The 11,191-nt window shown below is 38.8% G+C and overlaps 1 protein-coding gene across 1 annotated transcript; it reads left to right on the forward strand.

Annotated features, from left to right (window-relative positions):
- The first annotated feature begins 953 nt into the window (after positions 1-953).
- On the forward strand, positions 954-2,644 carry LOC130732022 (RPM1 interacting protein 13-like). The gene is made up of 3 exons (XM_057584154.1): positions 954-1,296; positions 1,998-2,084; positions 2,190-2,644. The coding sequence occupies exons 1-3, from the start codon at positions 1,051-1,053 to the stop codon at positions 2,331-2,333; spliced, it is 477 nt and encodes a 158-aa protein (XP_057440137.1). The 5' UTR covers positions 954-1,050; the 3' UTR covers positions 2,334-2,644.
- The last annotated feature ends 8,547 nt before the right edge of the window (positions 2,645-11,191 follow it).

Consider the following 11,191-nt stretch of genomic DNA (forward strand, 5'->3'; position numbering starts at 1 on the left):
TATATATCTGTTCAAAAAAAAAAAATTCGTATATCAATAGATATTCCTACATTCAACTGTAAATCATACGATTACTATAGACAGTTTGTTTTGATAAATTATTAGTGAATGCTGGATATATTTCAATCATTGAAAAGAGCGAACTGTTGAATTTCCCCAGTTTTATTGACAAGCATAAGATTCTAATATGATTATGGTAGCATACCCACAGCGGAGTTAACATCTTACCATTTTAATTTATTTGTTGAGCTAAACATCTTACCTAATTCAAAGAAGAAAACATCAATAGATGATTGATTAAAGTGATTGATGCGATGCTTAATTTTGATACACGCTTAGTTTTGCTTAACATAGATTATCCTATTGCAGTGTATACTTTAATTACACCCAAAAAGAGTCCATTAAGCAAAAATTCTCAACTCATTTTTCTAACACTTACTTTTAACACTCTATTTTCAACATTTTCTAATCGATTGGTTGAAATTTATGTTGGTCTCAAATTAGAAGTGAGTCTCATGTTTTTTAGTGTATCCTACATGAGTTTCAATGAATAAATGAGAGAGTGTAAAAAAGTTTTAGAATGAATGTTGCTTGCATTTTATTTTGGTCAAGACACTCAAATTATTGAACAGTGATAAAAAAAATTGGTTCAAATGGTACATGTTTAGTTCATCTTAAATAAAATCTCACGTTCAAGTTTTGTGAATAAAAATTACTTCGTTGATGTGGATTTTCCCGACTCGAACCGGTAAGGAAAAAAGACAGATAGATGAGTACTGACCCAAAAAATTAACAGAAGATATGATTTCTTGGGGCTTTTTAAATTGTATCCATGTCAGTATTGGGCCCAACAAAAACACATTTGAGCTCATTATCTGCTACACTCGAAACGACGCCGCATTGAGAGAACACGAAAGGTCATCTAATTGGGAATTTTTTTTTGGTAACAAATGGAAATAATCTAATTGGGAATTTCAAAATTTGTGTCGTTGGGAGTAGCTCTGGTATTTATTTACTGAGCACACACATTTTCTTGGAATCCAAACAGCGATGGCGGAAGAAAACGTAGATAAGAAAAGTGCAGTGATTCTTCTGGAAGAGTCACCGGTGAGAGCGGTGGTTTGTGTGAGGAAGAAAGAGGACACCAAACGCTTCGAGGAAACCGAGGATTGCTTCATCTTAGGGTTTGATCCTTATGAGTCTATTGAACTGTGCAAGCTCTCGTTGGATGAAACAAACAACCACCGGAACGATGATGATGCTGCTGAAATCTCTGTTGTTGCTGAAAAGGGGCAGGTAAGTTTACACAAGTTTCTTTTAATTGAACTGTTTAGGTAGAACCGTAGAACTTGATTTGTTGCTGAAAAAAAGGGAGTGAATGATTTACTTCATTGATTGTAAGCGTTAGTCAAGTTAGTCATTAGAAGAAAAACATACATACGCGGTCACTGATTGTGTCAAATGTCGAATGCTGGTCAGGTCAGGTTAGTCTAGGAATTAACTTGACTAACGTTTTATCTAACCGTAGGGACTAACTTGACCTACATTTGATTGTCTGGACACTTAGATTTTCGGGGATGAAGTTGAGGATTCACTTAAAATAGTTCAATCTTTTATATATTATTTTAATCGGGATTTGGCGTTTAGTTATAAGATTAGGAGAATTTAGCGTCTGTTTGGATTCCTGTTGAACTAAACATAGATCCACGTTGAAGTCAATGTGTCAAAATCCTGCTTGTCCATCTATGTTAAACTCAACGTGACAAATTCTAGCTTCTTTGTTGTTGCATTGGGATATGAATGAGTGCTTAATTTCATGCTTGTTTTAAACTCAACGCACTTAATGTAAGATCATGATTACTCATTCAGTTAGGTTTCAGTTATCTTGTTATATGAGTGAATGAGTGCTTAATTTCATGCTTGTTTTGGACTCAAATTGGTTGTTATTCTGAGTTGTGCTGAGAATTTTTATTTTCTTTGTGACAATTTTATTATAGGTAGCTTGCAGGGATTACCCTCATTCAAGGCATTTGTGTATTAAATTTCCCTTCACGACAACACCTCATCAGAGCTACTGTGAAATGGTAATGATGGTACTAGTTGTTATAGTTGAGCTCTTTACTGTTTTTTTTTTAATGTTTATTCATCTTTACATTGCCTCTGAAATCTCTGTCTTTAATGAAATGCAGTGTTACTGTTATGTGTGTGATTCGGCTGCTCCTTGCAAGTACTGGACGCAACTTGCAGTTCCACACTGTGATGCAGATAGCTCTGCTTCCTGGAAGGAAAGGAGGAAAATGAAGAAAGAGTTTGATATAATCATAGGTCACTAGTGACAGCTGAAAAATCTCTTATTTGATGTTACTATGCTATGTTTTGCCCTTGGATGTTGTATGAAAATGGGACAGGGAAATGAATTTAGAATCTAGCCTTTTTGGTAGTGAGCAGAATTATTGCATAGACAAGTCCTAACAAGAAAAACAGCCTCAGACATGCTATATAATTTGGTGTCCTTGAGCATATTCAAGTTATTGCAAAATACTTATCATATTTACCACATGTGTTTATAAAATGATATGGAAAATGATGTAGCAGATAATGTGCTTTTCTAATTATTCAAGTTACCCTGCAAAATTTTGGTGCAGCTTCTCATTCATTGTTGCATTGTTTAACTTTTAATTCTGCTTTAAGCAAGCCGGCTGAAGAAAATAATTGATGTTTTCACATCAGCACAAGCTTATCCAATCGTTTGCGTAGATCATTGTTTGAGGTGGCGTAGCTTCTTTCTGTATACGTAGTGCAATTGCTGCAAGTTACAATTGAGTTTTTAACCCCTTGATATTCTTAAGAAAGTTACATTGTATGATGGACTAAAAGGAGTACAGTGTAATTACAAGGTGTGCTGGCTCAACTCGTCTTTTAATCATAAAGTCAGTGGTTTAAATCTCAGTCTTGGTGGAAGTAGAGGCTTAATGCGAGTACTGGTGGTAATAGAGGCTTAATGTGAGTGCTCGTGGTGAAGGATTAGTCTCTACGGCAGTGAATACTATGAGGTTGGATTGGAGAGTCAAGTGAATATGCTGATCTTACCAAAAAGTTGGGCATAAGGCACTGCACCTGGTTTTGCTGGGTTACGTTGTATTTAAATGGTTCATCACCATTCAAGATCATTTAAATCTTTCATGGTGGTGGGATGGTTCATGGTTGAGGAAGCTTTCATAGAACTGAAGAGGAGGTTGGACTTTGGAGCATTAGTTAGTGGAGATTATTAACCGTTATAAAACTATTACCATTCTTTTTTTCAAAAACAAAACCTTGTTCTTTTTTATTTGCAAACATCACATCACCTTAACACTATGCTTGTTTCCACTTAACTAAGGCTCAACCTTTGCTGTCAAGATACTCACTTTTAATACTTTGTATTTTTTTGTTTATCTTTAGGATTGATGGATATAATTTTAGGAGACTGTGTTTTAAATTCCTTGGTGGGATTTCAAAAGGTGCTGACGAAGTTCTTAATGAATCAGATTCTCCAATTTATTCTGAAATCACAAACCTTTTTATTCACTTTGTAGGAAAAATTGGATGTCTTAGTTTCAAGAGATTTCTTTGCAACTCTGAGGGCCCGTTTGGTGCGATGTATAGTATAAGACCTGATAGTATTAGGCCTGATAGTATAAGCTCTGATAACTTTCTTATACTATCCAGCGTTTGACCATACTCTGTATAATTTACCATATCGTTTATATTAATGCAATTTTATGTTTAATGAAGTATTGAATAATGATATATAATAAAAATCAAATATGGAGATGATTTTAACGGTAGTGGCGGTGGTGATGGAAGTGGTGGTAGGTTGGTCGTGGTGGTGGCAATGGTGGTAGGTTGGTGTTGGTGGTGGTGGTGGTGACGGTGGAGATAGGTTGGTGGTGGTGATGGCAGCGATGGTGGTTGTGGTGGTGGCGATGATAGGGTGGTGGTGGTGGTGGTAAGACGGTGGAGGGTCGAGGCAATGGTGGTGGTGGTGGCGATAGGGTGGTGGTTGTGGTGTCGGTGGTGGCAATAGAGTGGTGACGACGATTATGGTGGTGGTGGCGATATGGTGATTGTGGTGTCGGTGGTGGCGGTAGGGCGGCAAAGGTGGTGGTGGTGGCGGTGGCGGCAACACCGGTGGTGGCGGCGGTGGTGGTGGTGGTGATCAGGTGGTGGCAGCGATGGTGGTTGTGGTGTTGGCGACGATAGGGTGGTGGTGGTGGTTGTAAGGCGGCGACGGTGGAGGGTGGAGGCAATGGTGGTGGTGGTGGCGATAGGGTGGTGGTTATGGTGTCGGTGGTGGCGGTGGTGGCAATAGAGTGGTGGCGGCGATTATGGTGGTGGTGGCGATTATGGTGGTGGTGGCGATAGGGTTGTGGTGGTGGCAATTATGGTGATGGTGACGGTAGGGCGGTGGTGGTGGTGGTGGCGGCAACACCAGTGGTGACGGTAGGGCGGTGGTTGCGGCGGCGGCGGTGATCGGGTGGTGGCAGCAACACTGGTGGTGGTGGTGGTGCCAATGGTGGTGTAAGTTGGCAGCAATGGAGGGTGGTGGTGAATGGTGATGGTAACTTATACGTCACAACCTTATCATGCCTTATCCATCACTCACATGATGGATTAAATAATACGTCCTTTTAACGTATAAGAGGACTTAGATGGATAAGCTTATACAATACCATGTCATCACCAAACAATGGATAAACTCATAATGTATTGTATAAATTTATACTATCATGCCTAATACAGCGTGCCAAACGAGCCCTGAGATTTATATCCTGCGTTGTACAAGAATAATATGAGAAAATCTACTTCAAATATGATTACTGTTTAAAAATTGAGTAGTGGTTGAGGACAAAAATTGTGCACAAGCCTAAAAAAAACACACAAATAAACTCACTATAGACAATGTACTGAAGGTACGATTGGTAGTCATAGAGTGAAAAAAAAAAAATCCCCTGATGATGTAGAAAAAGTTGTGCAAGTTAATGTTTTGCTTAGTTTCTAAATAATATTGCTTGAGAATTAATTTTGCTTAGTTAAAAGTATTTGATTTTCCATACCTTTATTCTTGTTGATGTAGTATAGCTACACGATCAGTTTTTTTGGTGTGAATCAAAATTGGAGGATCAACATATAATGAGGACGAGAGTGGGAAAATTTTTTTTCATTTCATTCTTCCATCTCCATGAGCCCCAAATGGCAGCAGCAAAAAAGACCTGACTATACAGAGAAGTTTGGATATTTGAAGGCATTTAATCTCAGCCAAATTTCACGAGTGCGGATAATCTCGAAAACAATGCAAGTTTTCAAAACTTCAAATTTAATTTTTTTCTTTGAACCAAATGATCACATATATAGAGAAACATAAATTGGAATTTAAGTGAACATGATATATCTTTCATAATGGTTACAAGTAAATATATTAGGTTAGATAACAAAAAAAAATAATCAAATCAGAATAACACATAACACAATATTTGGTAAATTGTAATGGATACTGTAATAGAAAGGAAGTAGGATGACGGGAGGGCAGATACGACTTAAAAATGAGGCGACAAGAGTGGATTGGTCGTTGAAAAACAATGGGGCGGCAAGGGTCAGGTGGCAGACGCGTGTCAATGGGGCGGCGCGAGTATATTGACAACGACACAACAATTGGGCGACTAGAGTGGGGCAGTGATTCAACAATGGGGGGGTGGGGGTGACGTGGGAGAGGCTAAGAAAGTCAAATATGGTGGTCAATGGAGAGGGTAAGGGTTGTGGAGGAGGACGAACGAGGGCAGAACAAATAGCTTCGGTGGATGGAGGGTGACAATGACTGAGGAGGAAGAGGAACGCGAGCAACTCTTAGCAGTAGAGGAGGGTGACGAGGATAATGGGCACACAAGGAAGAGGGGTGGAGGAGGAGGAGAGTGACCACGAGAGCGAGGCGGCGAAAAGGAAATGGGCGGAGTTAGAAGAGATGAATTAGGAAAAACATGGAGAGGCCGGGAGCATGGGCGAATAAACATATGGATGTTAGCGTCGTCCAAACCGACACTTATGTGAGGTCTCGTAAAGTTGATTTCAACCTTATGTATTACCATTTGTCAGAGTCGAGACTAAGTCATGAGGCCCGTGTAATGGGCCATACACTAGCAACATCGCGTTGGTCCAAGCTGACGCAACAATCACTAGCAAATTTAGCGTCACTTAAAAGTCGAGGGTCCATAAAATTATTTAGAAAACGTATAGGTCCATAATATATATATATATATATTACAAGGATGTTTGACAAAAAACACTTAAAATAGCTTGCCATCTGGCAAAGATATGTTTTGAAGCTAAGTTTTTGACATCTTTTTGTAAGATTTCTTTCGCAGATTTGCAGTCCACACGGACTAAGAATTTTTGATTAATCAAATCAGATTGAAATTTTGAAATAGATAAAACGATTGCTAAAACTTCTTTTTTGACAGTAGAATAATTCTGCTGAGCAGGATTCCAATGTTTTGAGGTAAAAGCAATAATTTGTTCCTTGTCAAAAACCTTTTGTTTCAAAATACCACCAAAGCCAATATCAGAGGCATCAGTTTCAATAATTTTGAAAGCTTGAGGATTAGGGAGATAAAGACAAGGGAGATTCTTGATACGAAGTTTGATTTGTTTGACCACATTGGTATGAATATCGGACCAAGGTGGAGGATCCTTCTTGAGTCTATCATGAAGGGGTTTGATTATGGTACTGAGTTGAGGACAGAAGTCCGCAACATAATTGAGACAACCCAGGAATCTTTGTAGTTGGGTTTAGTCAATGATTTGATCAGGGAATTTATCAGTGAACTCGATGGCTCTATTGATAGGAATGATGGTTCCTTGGTGGATGTTATGACCAAGGAATCTGATTTTGGTTTGAAACAAACTGACCTTTGTCTTGGATACGGCCAAGCCATTCCTTTTGATAACAGAGATGAACGTATTAAGATGTTTGAAATGTTGATCTAAAGTTTGGGAAAAGATTAGAACATCGTCAATGTAGACAATAGTGAATTTGGAATAAGGATTGAAGATTTCGTTCATAATCCTTTGGAATTCAGAAGGGGCGTTCTTTAGCCCAAAAGGCATAACGTTCCACTCATACTGCCCAAAAGGAACAGTAAAAACAGTTTTATACCTATCCTTCTCTTGCAATTGGATTTGCCAGAATCCAGATTTCATGTCGAATTTTGAAAAGACCTTAGCATCATGCAGTCTGGCTAAGAGATCTTTCTTGTTGGGGATAGGATATCTAATCCAACAAAGGGCTTGATTGAGAGGTTTGTAGTTGATGACTAACCTAGGGGTTCCCCGTTCTATCTCAGCTTGCTTGTTGACATAGAATGCTGCACAGGACCAAGGGCTCTTACTCCTGCGAATAAGTTTTTTTTCAAGAAGATCATTGATTTTCTTTTGGCAGAAATGAAGAAGTTCTTCATTCATTTGAATAGGCCTAGCCTTGGTTGGAATCTGTTTGTCTGAAAAATCTTTTTCATAAGGAAGTTCCACCATATGGCTCTTCCTTTCCCAAAAAGCGTTGGGTAGATCAGAACAGATGCTGGATTGAATATTTTCCAAAATATTCTCAATCCTTGATTTGACAGAAGGTTGTTGCAATTGAACCTCAATAGTTTTGTGAGAGATTTCTTCCTTGAGGAAGTTGATCTGTTTCTCCTTGTAGGATATGACATTCAAAGTTTTTTCTATGGGGGGTTCAGAGAATTTGAATAAAATTGGCTGTCCAAGGTGCTGGACAGTAATGCCATCTATGTCAGTATTATAGGGGAAGAGCTTCTTAATGAAAGGGGTTCCTATAATGATTTTTTGACTCAAATTCCTGACTAACAGAAAAGGAGTTTCAATTTCAAGACTACCATTTTTGATGATAGCTGAGGGGATTTTATACTTGATCTTTAGTCTAGATCCTTCAGCAGCGCTGAGCTTTTCAGTAGTTTTCTCAAAATATCTGGTGGGAATGAGTCCCTCCGAAATACAACTGGAATCTGCCCCTGTGTCAAAGAGGGCAGGGATTTCGAGAATAAAATCTCCTATGAGGATTTTGACATGGATGAAGAATTTCTGAATGGTGACCTGGTTAATATTTTCCAGAAAGTCTTCGCAATTGTTGTTAGGAGTAGGATTGGAATCAGGTACAGAAGAATCATCTTCCTCATAATTTCTAGTCAGTTTCTCCAAGATAAGCTGCTGACTATTTTGGATTTGTTTGAGACTTTTAACCTCAGTCTTAAGGGAATTGACTTCAGATTGAAGGTCTTGAATAGTGACGGGTTTGACCGTAGATTTCTCAAGACGTTTGAAAGTATCTCTAAGATTGAATTTATTGGTGGTTATAGGACTTTTGGGAGGCCTATCTTCAAGAGTAGATCTGAGGCGTTCCAAATATATTTTCTTTTCCTCAGGATCAGGGATAGAATTAATGGCCCTGAAGAGAAGATCTTGTTCATTGGTCAAAGTATTGATAGACAAGGTATTGACGGAAGATGATGATTGAGAATCATCATTCTGAATTTGATTTAGGTCTTCAGAGACCTCATAATCCGAAGGATTAGATTCTTCTTCATCAGAAGTTTGAATGAGGAGATTGTTGATCTTGTCTTCGATCTCAGGTTCAAGATGAAGCTCAGAAATTCTCCTTTTGAGTCTGCAATACCTGCTAATATGGCCCGGCTTGCCGCAGTTGTAGCAGGTAACATTTTTTCCTTGAGAGGGTCTAGTCTCAGGAGGGTTCTTTGGAATTTGCGAAGATTGGGGTTTTGATCTAGGCTTGGGTTTCCTATGATCATTCCTGCTAGATCTCTTTCTCCATTGTTGTTTGGGAGGAGGATCTTGCTTTCTGGGTTTAGGTTTCTTGGGACAACCTTGAATTCCAAATTGTTCGCAGAAAGTACCCAAATCCCTGCGATTCTGAGACTTCTCCTTAGTGAGTTGCTGTTGGATTTTGTCATCCTGACAGATTTTGAGAGCAACTCTTTGAATGATAGCTATGAGCTGTCCATAACTAAGGGTGTGATATGGGATTTCTCCCCCCGGATTTTGGCTTCTAAGTTTCTCACGAACTTTGTCGCCAAAAGATTTAGGAAGACCGGCCAGGAATTTCTCTTTCCAGAAGGCTTGTTGGCTGTCTTCACGGGTGTAAACCCTGGTCAGGAAGGTATCCTTATACCATCTGAAATCACCCAAAGATTTGCATTTAAGATTAGACAAAAGATCACCAGATCTGTCCTTGATGAGGGAAGGATCTCCAACAAAATGTTGGGCTATGGTAAAGATTAAGGAGTTGACAGCATCGGAGATGAATTTGCCATCTTCCATGATAGGATTACCTTCTTCATCAGTCTTGACAGCAGTCAAGATCTGATCCTTTTCGTCTTGAGTGAGATAATTGTCCCACCTGAAGGTATGAAAAACGGTAGAAAGGGGGGGTTTGAATAACGTTTTCAGTATAAAACTTCCACCTTAAAGATTTTGACAAATCTTTCGAGAACTTAAGTGCTAAAGATAAGAGATAGAAAAGCACACAAGGATTTTATCCTGGTTCACTTGATAAATCACTCAAGCTACTCCAGTCCACCCGTTAAGGTGATTTCTTCCTTCTTAGAATGAAGGCAATCCACTAATCAGGTAAGAGTTACAACTGCACTTGAAACCTACAAGTGACTAACAATTACACTGACTTAGCTCACACTAAGATTCACTCTCTTAGTCTTCTCTAGGATCCGATCAACCTTGATCTCCTAAAGGAACTAAACAAACTGTTTATCAAAGAATTGTTTACAAGAGATTTGCTTCTAAAAAGCTAATAGTAAACTCAATGAATTTCAGATGAAAGAGAGCTTAGAAGAATTTAAGTTTGTCTTGCGCGTATGTGAATGCTTCTAGCCGTTTCTTTCAGTCTTCAGCCTCTTTATATACTCCAAGGATTAGGGTTGAGCGTTGCATGGGAAATGCTACCGTTGGAGGGCAGTTCTGGAAAATCCAGCTTCTGCTGTGTCTGAGACTGTTAGGTAGGTCGTCAGGAAGGTACAGTTGCTTTTGTACTTGGATAGCGACTTGACCTTTAAACCTAGGAGACTTCTGATCAGGGGAATGCTTCATATTGGAACTTGTGAAGCCGGTTGATCAGAGTCAGAGGGAAAGCCCAGATCCTCTGACCATTGTTTCTTCTGATTCTGAACTCAGAGGGAAGAACATGGTCTTCAGAGTATCTTGCTTCTGGACATCAGAGTTTCCACTATTCAGCTTCTGGATCTTCAGAGTCTTCTACACCATCAGAATATCTGAGCCTTCAGTGTTTCTTGGTTATCAGACTTTCTGGATCTTCAGAGCTTTTAGTGACTGAGTCCACATCAGAGTTTGTATAACTTCAGAACTTCTAAAGCTTTTCCACTGTTCATACTGAACATGGTGAATGCGAAAGCGTTGCTTGGGTTGCTCTTTATACACAGTGCTTCTGATTTGTGTGAGATTGAGTTGAGGTCAGAGCCTGTAAATAGCACACTCAGAAAAACACGTTAGAGTACCACAATTGTTCATATCAAAAGGTTAACTTGTAATCATCAAAATATAGAGTTGTACTACTAGATCAAAACTTGATCTTACAATCTCCCCCTTTTTGATGATGACAAAACTAAGATTTTGATGAACAATTCTTAAACATTAAACTGAATTCACTCAGAGTTTAGAGATATAGAATAAGACTTATCCTGATGTGAATAGTTTATCTTGCTCATTCTGAATTCAAGTCACTGCTTGATTCTGAGCTTAGCTCCCCCTGAATCTAATACTTGATGAAAACGTTAGTAAAGTCTAGATTCTGAGCTAAATGATATAAGAGTTCAGAGTGAAAAACTTATGACATAGATGAAAATCGAGTAATCAGAGCGCATAAGTAATCAGAGTCACGGACAAGGTATCAGAGTCTTGGGTATCAGAGTCAACTAGAATCACTTCAGAAGAAGTGAAATGTATTCCTTGTATTTGCCCAGTGACACATCTATGGTCATGAAGGTGGAACTCTTAAATTCTCCAAAAGAAAAAATAAATCACACTAACACATCTTACACATCAAAAACTGGGTTTACTCCCCCTTTTTGTCATAAGCAAAAAGCTTGGGTTGTGA

Source organism: Lotus japonicus, chromosome 1 (assembly GCF_012489685.1).
Source record: "Lotus japonicus ecotype B-129 chromosome 1, LjGifu_v1.2".
Lineage (NCBI taxonomy): Eukaryota > Viridiplantae > Streptophyta > Magnoliopsida > Fabales > Fabaceae > Lotus > Lotus japonicus.